This window comes from Schistocerca americana, chromosome 7 (genome assembly GCF_021461395.2).
Source record: "Schistocerca americana isolate TAMUIC-IGC-003095 chromosome 7, iqSchAmer2.1, whole genome shotgun sequence".
Lineage (NCBI taxonomy): Eukaryota > Metazoa > Arthropoda > Insecta > Orthoptera > Acrididae > Schistocerca > Schistocerca americana.
In genome coordinates, this window is record NC_060125.1 from 258,455,784 (window position 1) to 258,468,004 (window position 12,221).

At 45.4% G+C, this 12,221-nt stretch overlaps 1 protein-coding gene across 1 annotated transcript in view; it reads left to right on the forward strand.

The window, feature by feature from the left end:
- The window catches only part of LOC124622862 (4-coumarate--CoA ligase 5-like), a 95,963-nt gene that overhangs the window by 57,772 nt on the left and 25,970 nt on the right, over positions 1-12,221 (forward strand). The window contains exon 5 of the mRNA XM_047148656.1: positions 10,218-10,496. Within this exon, the coding sequence (XP_047004612.1) occupies positions 10,218-10,496 (279 nt within the window). The remainder of the gene's footprint in view (positions 1-10,217; positions 10,497-12,221) is intronic.

The window sequence follows — 12,221 nt, forward strand, 5'->3', positions numbered from 1 at the left end:
AAAAGAGAAATAGCACCACTACAGCTCGGGGCCCTATGCACGCTACGGTACATATTCACTTTGTGTAGTGAATCCCCTGAGGACTTTAATAGCCGCACATAATTTCTAGTTTGTGACTTTGTGGCACATCTGGCGGAAGTGCGTACGTAAATTGATCTAACCATGAACATGGATGTATCTCATTCTTGGAATTACGAAAGATCTTAAATTTCCGAACAGTCAAAAAGTGTTTATAGTCAAAGTTTTCGCCTCGTGGCGACAAAGACCTACCGCGTCTGTCCCAGTCACAATGACGATTATCGTTAAATTCACGCGCCTGGCGCTCTCTTGTTGCATCCCGTAAATGAAACAAATTATTTTCTTCAAACCCCTCCGGTATCTGTGATTCTAAATTTCTTTTGCCGTCTTTTCCTACGATTTCGCCTTCAATTTGTTTGACTTGCTTTTTTAATGCCTCAAATTCCCTTTTCACGCGTTCATTAAATATTCCCTGATTTTCAACATGCTTATTTATGTTCTGGTACTCTTCGGTTTCTGCAAATGGCAATGGTGCTGTATCATCTGAATCTCTGTCCCCATTTAAACTAAGATTTGTCAATTTGTCTGAAATCTCCTCAACTCTTTCCGATAAATCACCTATTTGTCCCTTCTGTTTATTTACGTCTTCCGTAAGTGTCGTGACTCGGGTTTCAGTATTAACACATTTAGTAGTTAACTGTTCATACTGTTGTGTTAGGTTATTTAATCTGTCATTTGGTACGGATTCCTCGATTCTCTCAAATATTTCTTCCTTATCTTTTGCACTTTGTAAATTTAACTCTGAAAATTTCTGTACTATCACACAATCTCTTTCTTCCTGTTCTCTATCCTGTTCCCTTTGTCTAATCTCTACTGCAATTAATCAATTATTGTGAGAATTCAAAATCGGTTGTACTTCTTCTCTGATTTCTTTCTTTAATTCATCTTTCATATTTTTGAAACATGTCCCTATTCGTGAGTCTAACCGTGTTTGCAAAGTTCCCGTCTCTGTTTTAATTGTTCCAATCTCTGTTTTAAATTCAGATCCTAACCGTGTTTCCATTGTTCCCATATCAGTTTTAATTGTTCCTATCTCAGTTTTAATTGTTCCTATTTGTGATCCCACTGTTTTTAATTCAGATCCCAAATTTAATATTGCACCCATCAACTGCTCCATGTTAAATGGTTCAAAATTCTTTTCGCCCCGAACATTTCCCACAAAACCAGTTTCCTTCGTCATAGCTATAAAGCTATCTGTGTTCGATACTATTTCAGAATCTTCTATCGTTAATCTCGTATTCTGTGAATTTTCTAATTGAGAAAAATTTTTAAATGGTTCCGGACTGTCTTTCCGACTTATTAAATTGTTTTCAACTCCATTATTCATCATACTGTTGTCCTGTGTTGGTGAGTTCGCCATGTCAACAATTTCGTCATTCTCACTATTAATCATTTTCGCCTTTTTCATCGACCGCGTAATCATTTACAAAACATAAAAAATTCGTCACTGTACGAAAATTACACACAATGACTCTTTATCTCCAACAATACCATCTACATGAAATGTTTCCCTCAAACACGATTAATCGAACAATTGAAATAATTGCACTAAATTGTCAAACGCGTGTACAAGACAACAAATCAAATTCTGAGAAAAAATACCATTAGAAGAATGACAATTACCAAATCTACACATGCAAAATAGACTACAATTACTAAACTACAAATTACTACAACAATACTACTGTCTACTATTTTTACAATCAGAAGAATTCCAAGGGACGATCCGAAGCAGCGGTCGCCACGTGCATGGGGGCTTAATTAAATAAAACGCAAATATTTTTATTTTTCGTAACTGTATGTCCGATTACGCTGTGTCTCGTAAACGGTTGGCCCTGACTAGTATTATTACGCAATCTGACTGCAGATAACAACAACAAAGAATGAAATGAAAATTTTCGTTAACACAATTAATTAATTAAGTCCCCAGCAACTATAAAACCTACGAAACCAAAGCACAAGTATAACTGTTCTGTATGTGGAAGTATGACTCAACGCACATCTGGCACGGTTCTTCTTCAACAAGACAAGAATTTTTAAATACCAATTATACTGACGTGATAATAAAAAAAAATTAGAAATACTATAATTGCGCAAGAAAACCAGAATTACACTCTAATACAAGAACACACGCCAGATGCTTTGTTGACTGAACCTGTAATGACGCATTATTCAGGACACTGAAATAATGAGAGAAAAAAGAAATTTTTTTTTTTTACCTTCATTTATATTGATGGAAAGCACTCTAAACATTACAATATCTCCACACCGACTCGCTACTACCACATCTCAACAAGAACTTTTCAGTATCACATCTCAGCAAGCACTTTTCACTAGCACATCTCAACAAGCACTCTCTGCTACGAGTTCTTAACAAGCACTGACTACTACGAGTTCTCCCCAAGCACTGACTACTACGAGTTCTCCCCAAGCACTGCCAGTGGAGGCGGCTGAATAATACTCTTTGGCGCAATCTCTGGCGCTGTGGCTCAGTGTAGCCACCTTTCAACAGCAAAGGACTTGGAAGAGCAGTTGAATGGAATGGACAGTGTCTTGAAAGGAGGGTATAAGATGAACATCAACAAAAGCAAAACGAGGATAATGGAATGTAGTCGAATTAAGTCGGGTGATGCTGAGGGAATTAGATTAGAAAATGAGACACTTAAAGTAGTAAAGGAGTTTTGCTATTTGGGGAGCAAAATAACTGGTGATGGTCGAAGTAGAGAGGATATAAAATGTAGACTGGCAATGGCAAGGAAAGCGTTTCTTAAGAAGATAAATTTGCTAACATTGAGTATAGATTTAAGCGTCAGGAAGTCGTTTCTCAAAGTATTTGTATGGAGTGTAGCCATGTATGGAAGTGAAACGTGGACGATAAATAGCTTAGACAAGAAGAGAATGGAAGCTTTCGAAATGTGGTGCTACAGAAGAATGCTGAAGATTAGATGGGTTGATCACATAACTAATGAGGAGGTATTGAATAGAATGGGGGAGAGGAGGAGCTTGTGGCACAACTTGACTAGAAGAAGTGATCGGTTGGTAGGACATGTTCTGAGTCATCGAGGGATCACCAATTTAGTATTGGAGGGCAGCGTGGAGGGTGAAAATCGCAGAGGGAGACCAATAGATGAATACACTAAGCAGATTCAGAAGGATGTAGGTTGCAGTAGGTACTGGGAGATGAAGAAGCTTGCACAGGATAGAGTAGCATGGAGAGCTGCATCAAACCAGTCTCAGGACTGAAGACCACAACAACAACAACGTTATTAGACAGAGATGATATAAAAATAAAATAAAAGCTAGTGTATTGCGCTTAATTTCATTCCATAATGTCATACGGCATATATACACTCCTGGAAATTGAAATAAGAACACCGTGAATTCATTGTCCAAGGAAGGGGAAACTTTATTGACACATTCCTGGGGTCAGATACATCACATGATCACACTGACAGAACCACAGGCACATAGACACAGGCAACAGAGCATGCACAATGTCGGCACTAGTACAGTGTATATCCACCTTTCGCAGCAATGCAGGCTGCTATTCTCCCATGGAGACGATCGTAGAGATGCTGGATGTAGTCCTGTGGAACGGCTTGCCATGCCATTTCCACCTGGCGCCTCAGTTGGACCAGCGTTCGTGCTGGACGTGCAGACCGCGTGAGACGACGCTTCATCCAGTCCCAAACATGCTCAATGGGGGACAGATCCGGAGATCTTGCTGGCCAGGGTAGTTGACTTACATCTTCTAGAGCACGTTGGGTGGCACGGGATACATGCGGACGTGCATTGTCCTGTTGGAACAGCAAGTTCCCTTGCCGGTCTAGGAATGGTAGAACGATGGGTTCGATGACGGTTTGGATGTACCGTGCACTATTCAGTGTCCCCTCGACGATCACCAGTGGTGTACGGCCAGTGTAGGAGATCGCTCCCCACACCATGATGCCGGGTGTTGGCCCTGTGTGCCTCGGTCGTATGCAGTCCTGATTGTGGCGCTCACCTGCACGGCGCCAAACACGCATACGACCATCATTGGCACCAAGGCAGAAGCGACTCTCATCGCTGAAGACGACACGTCTCCATTCGTCCCTCCATTCACGCCTGTCGCGACACCACTGGAGGCGGGCTGCACGATGTTGGGGCGTGAGCGGAAGACGGCCTAACGGTGTGCGGGACCGTAGCCCAGTTTCATGGAGACGGTTGCGAATGGTCCTCGCCGATACCCCAGGAGCAACAGTGTCCCTAATTTGCTGGGAAGTGGCGGTGCGGTCCCCTACGGCACTGCGTAGGATCCTACGGTCTTGGCGTGCATCCGTGCGTCGCTGCGGTCCGGTCCCAGGTCGACGGGCACGTGCACCTTCCGCCGACCACTGGCGACAACATCGATGTACTGTGGAGACCTCACGCCCCACGTGTTGAGCAATTCGGTGGTACGTCCACCCGGCCTCCTGCATGCCCACTATACGCCCTCGCTCAAAGTCCGTCAACTGCACATACGGTTCACGTCCACGCTGTCGCGGCATGCTACCAGTGTTAAAGACTGCGATGGAGCTCCGTATGCCACGGCAAACTGGCTGACACTGACGGCGGCGGTGCACAAATGCTGCGCAGCTAGCGCCATTCGACGGCCAACACCGCGGTTCCTGGTGTGTCCGCTGTGCCGTGCGTGTGATCATTGCTTGTACAGCCCTCTCGCAGTGTCCGGAGCAAGTATGGTGGGTCTGACACACCGGTGTCAATGTGTTCTTTTTTCCATTTCCAGGAGTGTATCTATATGTGTAAACTAGTGATCAAAAGTATCCGGACAACCCCAAAAACATACGTTTTTCATACTAGGCGCATTGTGCTGCCATCTACTGCCGGGTACTCCATATCAGCGACCTCGGTAGTAATTATTCATCGTGAGAGAGCAGAATGGGGCGCTCCGCGGGGCTCAAGGTCTTCGAACGTGGTCGGATGATTGGGCATCAACTTGTGTCATAAGTCTTTACGCGAGATTTCAGCACTTCTAAACATCCTAGGTCCACTGTTTCCGACGTAATAGTGAAGTGGAACCTTGAAGGGACACGTGCAGCACAAAAGCGTACAGGTCGACATCGTCTGTTAACTGAGAGGGACCGCCGACAGTTGAAGAGGTTCGTAATGTGTAATGGGCAGACGTCTATCCAGACCATCACACAGGAATTCGAAACTGCTTCCGGATCCAGTGAAAGTACTATGACAGTTAGGCGGGAGATGAGAAAACTTGGATTTCATGGTCGAGCGGCTGTTCATAAGCCACACATCGTGCCAGTAAATGCCAAACGATGCCTCGCTTGGTGGAAGGAGCGTAAACATTGGACGATTGAACAGTGGAAAAAAACGTTGTGTGGAGTGACGAATCACGGTACACAATATGGCGATCCGATGGCAGGGTGAGGGTATGGTGAAAGCCCGGTGAACGTCATCTGCCAGCGTGTGTAGTGCCAACAGTAAAACTTCGGACGCGTTAGTGTTACGGTGTGGTCGTGTTTTTCATGGAGGGGGCTTGCACCCCTTGTTGTTTTGCGTGGCACTATCACAGCACAGGCCTACATTGATGTTTTAAGCACCTTCTTACTTCCCACTGCTGAAGAGCCATACGGGGATGGAGATGGCACCTGCTCATAATACACGGCCTGTGGCGGAGTGGTTACACGACAATAACATTCTTGTAATGGCCTGGCCTGCACAGAGTCCTGACCTGAATCGTATAGAACACCTTTGGGGTGTTTTTGAATGCTGACTTAGGGCCAGGCCTCACCTAACAACATCGATACCTCTCCTCAGAGCAGCGCTTCGTTTAAAATGGGCTGCCATTCCTCAAGAAATCTTCCAGCACCTGATTGAACGTATGCCTGCGAGAGTGGAAACTGTCATCAAGGCTAAGGGTGGGCCAACACCATATTGAATTCCAGCATTACTGATGGAGGGCGCCATGAAGTTGTAAGTGATTTTCAGCCAGGTGTCCGGATACTTTTGATCACATAGTGTATATTTGGATGACTCATCAAGCCAAGTTAAAATTTAAAAAAGGATGGCTTGTGTTGTGACCTCAAGAACATCCTACAGACACCCATTTAGGGAACTAGGGATACTCACTATTGCTTCCCAATACAGTTCTTTCAAAACAGATTTGTCATTAAGAATGTATCTCTTTTTCAAACTAACATCTTAGTTCACGCAATCAATATCGGAAATAAGAATAATCTTCGCAAAGATTTACAGTCACTTACTTTGGTCCAGAAAGCTGTCCATTATTCAGTAACACTTGTTTTCAATAACTTGCTAGTATCCATAAAAAGTTAAACTAGAAGTAACGATCAGTTTAAGAAAAATGTAAAGGATTATTGGAGTCCAGCTCCTTCTACTCCTTTACTAGAACCAACTGATGTGAATATGTTACTAATAACATCAAATAATACGAGTACAATACGCCTCTGTACAGATCCAGTGCGGTCATGCGATCATTGTAAACATGAATTGTAAATTGATTTTCCTGTTTGATGATGCATGACGATTATAGCCTAAGAATTGTCTTATGCACCCAAGTATATTGAAAACTTACATGTTTTGTGACAAGTTATTTACGACGTTTTAAATGAAAATAAGTTTGAGACTCTTTTAACCTATTTCACATCCATGAGGACCATTTCACTTGGGATCTGTGGAAGGTACATTAGCATATTTATTGTGCATTCTTGTTTTTCTGACATGCTCTGCGTTCTGGAGTATCTTCTCACTTTGGAACATCTGCAGCGAACAATACGTATAATCTAATATGAGGGGTGTTCAATAAACAGTGCAACACATTTTTTTCTCGGCCATTGTCGGTTGAAAAATATGGAATTTGCTGTGGTGCATCGTGGAGTATTCCCGCTTTATGAAGTTCTAATATGTGGGGCGTTATGCGTAGCCTTTAAAATGGTGTCCATAATGGAGATACGTTAAAAGCAGAATGCTGTCACTGAGTTTGTTTTGGCGGAAAACCAGAGCATCGCAGATATTCGAAGGCGCTTGCAGAATGTCTACCGAGACCTGGCAGTGAACAAAAGCTTGGTGAGACCTTGAGAGCGGTGTCTGTCATCGCAGTAACATCGGATAAACCTACCTGATCTCACGCCTGCCGGCCGGCCGCACACAGCTGTGACTCCTGCAGTGTTGGAACGTGCGGACACTCTCATTCGTGGTGCTCGACAAATCACAATCAAATACCTCGCTGTACATCTGGACATCTCTGTTGATTGTGCTGACACACTCGTCCGCCAGCTGCCCGCCAAATTCCTTGCCACGCAGCAAAAGGCGATAAATAACAGCTAAGGACCATCTGTGTAGAATTGCTAGCGCATTATGAGGTTGATCATGAGGTTTTTGTCTAAAATCGTCACAACCCATGAAACATTACTTCATTACTTCGCACCAGAAACAAAACGGCAATCCATGGAGTGGCACCACACTCTCAGCTGGTAATGTCATGGCGACGGTCTTCTGAGACTCTGAAGAGGTTATTTTATTTTAATTCCTCCTTCATGGTGCAACGATCAACTGCGAAGTGTATTGTGCTACATCATGAAATTGGAGAAACGACTTCAGTATGTTCGTCGCCACAAAAATGCAAACGAATTTCTTTTTCTCCATGATAACACAAGGCCTCACACAAGTCTGCGCACATGAGAGGAGCTCACTAAATTTCACTGGACAGTTCTTCCTCGTCCAAGCTACAGCCTGGATTTCGAACCTTTCGACTTCCATCTGTTTGCCCCATTGAAGGATCCACGCCATTGGAAGCAGTACGTGGTTGATGGGAAGGTTATCGATGCAGCAAGGCGTTGGTTCTGACACCGACCAGAAGGTGGTACCAAGCGGGTTTACAGGTCCTTCCAGACAAAAGGACTTTTTATTGAACGGAGATTACGTTGAAAAATATGGATTTGTAGCCAAGGAAGTGGCGAATAATAAGATGTATTGGAATCCTGAATATAACCAACCTGGTTTCAGAAAGAAATGAGTTGCTTTAGTTATTGTACCACTCACATAAGTAGTTGAACGATGGCACAGTGAGTGGTGCAGTTTAAATGCGTCACTGGGACAGTGGTAACTGCCAGTGTTTTCTTCTTGATTACAGAGTGGCCAGGTTACTAATAGAAATACGCAACAGATCCCTGTCTTTGCAATAAAAGAAAGGTGTCACGAATGTTTTGGTTTCATTTGTCCGTGCGTAGTGACCCGAAATGCCCTCAGGGAAAATAGGCAGATGAGATGGTTCAAATGGGTCTAAGCACTATGACTTAACATCTGAGGTCATCAGTCCCCTAGACTTAGAACTTATTACACCTAACCAACCTATGGACATCACACACATCCCTGCCCGAGACAGGATTCGAACCTCCGACCGCAGCAGCAGCACGGTTCCGAACTGAAGAGCCTAGAACCGCTCGGCCACAGCTGCCGGCAAGCAGAAGAGAAATGTAGACACCTCATGATACTGTTACGGCATTGCATCGAGAGAGCCACGACTGTCGCATAAGTTGGCCGCTAGTTATGACATTCCGTACCACGTACTGTATGTAGTACTGCTACCTCAGCGTCCTACACTTTGCAAACTGCCATACAATAGGCCAGGTTAGTGTAACGCCTGGAGCAGCTTTTTTTATGCTCCACTCTTTGTCACAACAACGTCCGCCGGAGTAGCGTATCTGGGCTTTCAGCCCAGCGGAAGATCACTTTCAGAAGGGACTCGCCTCTCATCAGCCGGAGTTAGAGCTGTCCCAATTTGATTTTGTATTTATAACCCTGTATTCACCTGACCAAAAGTCTTGTTCCACCTGCCACCGAACTTCACTAATTCCCACTATATCTAACTTTAACCTATCCATTTCCCTTTTTAAATTTTCTAGCCTACCTGCCCGATTTTGGGATCTGACATTCCACGCTCCGATCCGTAGAACGCCAGTTTTCCTTCTCCTGATAACGACGTCCTCTTGAGTAGTCCCCGCCCGGAGATCCGAATGGGGGACTATTTTACCTCCGGAATATTTTACCCTAGAGGACGCCATCATCATTTAACCATACAGTAAAGCTGCAAGCCCTCGGGAAAAATTACGGCTGTAGTTTCGCCTTGCTTTCAGCCGTTAGCAGTACCAGCACAGCAAGGCCGTTTGGTTAGCGTTACAAGGCCAGATCAGCTGAAAAGGCTGCTGCCCCTCTTCAGGAACCACACGTTTGTCTGGCCTCTCAACAGATACACCTCCGTTGTGGTTGCACCTACGGTACGGCCATCTGTATCGCTGAGACACGCATGCCTCCCCGCCAACGGCAGGGCTCAAAATGGTTCAAATGGCTCTGAGCACTATGCGACTTAACTTCTGAGGTCATCAGTCGTCTAGAACTTAGAACTAATTGAACCTAACTAACCTAAGGACATCACACACATACATTCCCGAGGCACGATTCGAACCTGCGACAGTAGCGGTCGCTCGGTTCCAGACTGTAGCGCCTAGAACCGCACGGCCACTCCGGCCGGCAACGGCAAGGTCCATGGTTTAGGGGGGGGGAGAGGATTATTTCACTACGAAGTCCGATATCCAAATGTGAATAAAATTGGCGCACATGTAATAATAAATATTCACGAGGCTGCAAATTAGAAACTGCGAGCCTGTTACCCCAGTAGCAGAGTATGAGTCTACATATCTTGATTTTCGAATAATTTGTTTATTGACGTAACTCTGCTTCTCAGTCAGAGAGGGAGAGCTATAACGCCTTCTTTTAGTTAAGTTGTCATAAATTTCTTTTATTCGTAATAAAATGGTACTTCGTCTTTTTTCGATTTCTACTGATAAGGTAACGTATCCGCTTGGCGTTTTTGTTGTTTCTATAAAACAATTTCTGTTTTTTAATTTTCTTTTAATGTATATCATTAAGTTACATAACTTTTAGAATTACACATTTTTCACACTGTTATGAGCAAAATACCTTGCGACTAAACTTAATCTCGTAGTGTACAGGTTCCGATGCCCTGTTCAGCAAGTGTGTTCTGTTCTTAGTTTGGCTACACTTCGGCCAGTAATGCAGTGTGACGAGTCACAGGATGGGTGCAGGTGACGTGTATCTTTTCGTAGCCCACCGTCATCTTCATGCCACCGAACCAGTGGGTATCGCTGGCTCGCCATTCTCCGGAAGGCCGACTGCGCTCGGCGATGCAGCACGTGCGTGTGAGTGTGACAGGAGGCGCCGCTCTGAGCGCGGAGACGCAGGCGTGGGTGGAGGCGCGCACGGGCCGTCCGATGACGCAGTGGTACGGCCAGACGGAGGCCTTCCCGCTGTGCAACGTGCTCCTCAGAGCCCACGCGCCGCCACCTGGCTCCGTGGGTCGAATCAATGCCGGGCTGCAAGCCAAGGTACAGCGCTCAGTCGCCACGGTACTCAGGACGTCGCTTAACATTACTTCCACCCAGGCCTCCAGATGTCAGACGTGAGGTCTTTACCAATCGCTATATATCGAGACATTAGCGACCAAAACTGCAATGTAGTTTGCGCCAAGTGCTGTCGTCCAGGAGAACGGGCCTAGAAGGTAAGTAATAGGTAACAAGTGATCTGCAGAGTACAGGAGAAGCATAACTGTGAACGTCTGTCGTGCAGATCTCCCATAGGGTTCCCGGACGGTAGCTCAGCGTATTCGGTCAGGGGGATGGCTGGTTTTTATATATACACTACTAGCCCTTAAAATTGAGACACCAAGAAGAAATGCAGATGATAAACGGGTATTCATTGGACAGATATATTATACTAGAACTGACATGTGATTACATTTTCACGCAATTTGGGTGCATAGATCCTGAGAAATCAGTACCCAGAACAACCACCTCTGGCTGTATTAACGGCCTTGATACGCCTGGGCATTGAGTCAAACAGAGCTTGGATGGCGTGTACAGGCACCGCTGCCCATGCAACTCCAACCCGATACCACAGATCATCAAGAGTAGTGGCTGGCGTATTGTTACGAGCCAGTTGCTCGGCCACCATTGACCAGACGTTTTCAATTGGTGAGAGATCTGGAGAATGTGCTGGCCAGGGCAGCAGTAGAACATTTTCTGTATCCAGAGAGGCCCGTACAGGACCTGCAACATGCGGTCGTGAATTATCCTGCTGAAATGTAGGGTTTCGCAGGGATCGAATGAAGGGTAGAGCCAAGGGTCGTAACACATCTGAAATGTAACGTCCGCTGTTCAAAGTGCCGTCAATGCGAACAAGAGGTGACCGAGACATGTAACCAATGGCACCCCATACCATCACGCCGGGTAATAAACCAGTATGGCGATGACGAATACACGCTTCCAATGTGCGTTCACCGCGATGTCGCCAAATTACGGATGCGACCATCATGATGCTGTAAACAGAACCTGGATTCATCCGAAAAAATGACGTTTTCCCATTCGTGCATCTAGGTTCGTCGTTGAGTACACCATCGCAGGCGCTCCTGTCTGTGATGCAGCGTCGAGGGTAACCGCAGCCATGGTCTCCGAGCTGATAGTCCATGCTGCTGCAAACGTCGTCGAACTGTCCGTGCAGATGGTTGTTGTCTTGCAAACGTCCCCATCTGCTGACTCAGGGATCGAGAAGTGGCTGCACGATCCGTTACAGCCATGCGCATAAGATGCCTGTCATCTCGACTGCTAGTGATACGAGGCCGCTGGGATCCAGCACGGCGTTCCGTATTACCCTCCTGAACTCACCGGTTCCATATTCTGTTAACAGTCATTGGATCTCGACCAACGCGGGCAGCAATGTCGCGATACGATAAACCGCAATCGCGATAGGCTGCAATCCGACCGTTATCAAAGTCGGAAACGTGATGGTACGCATTTCTCCTCTTTACATGAGGCATCACAACAACGTTTCACCAGGCAACGCTGGTCAACTGCTGTTTGTGTATGAGAAATCGGTTGGAAACTTTCCTCATGTCAGCACGTTGTAGGTGTCGCCACCGGCGCCAACCTTGTGTGAATGCTCTGAAAGCTAATCATTTGCATATCACAGCATCTTCTTCCTGTCGGTTAAATTTCGCGTCTGTAGCACGTCATCTTCGTGGTGTAGCAATTTTAATGGCCAGTAGTATATATATA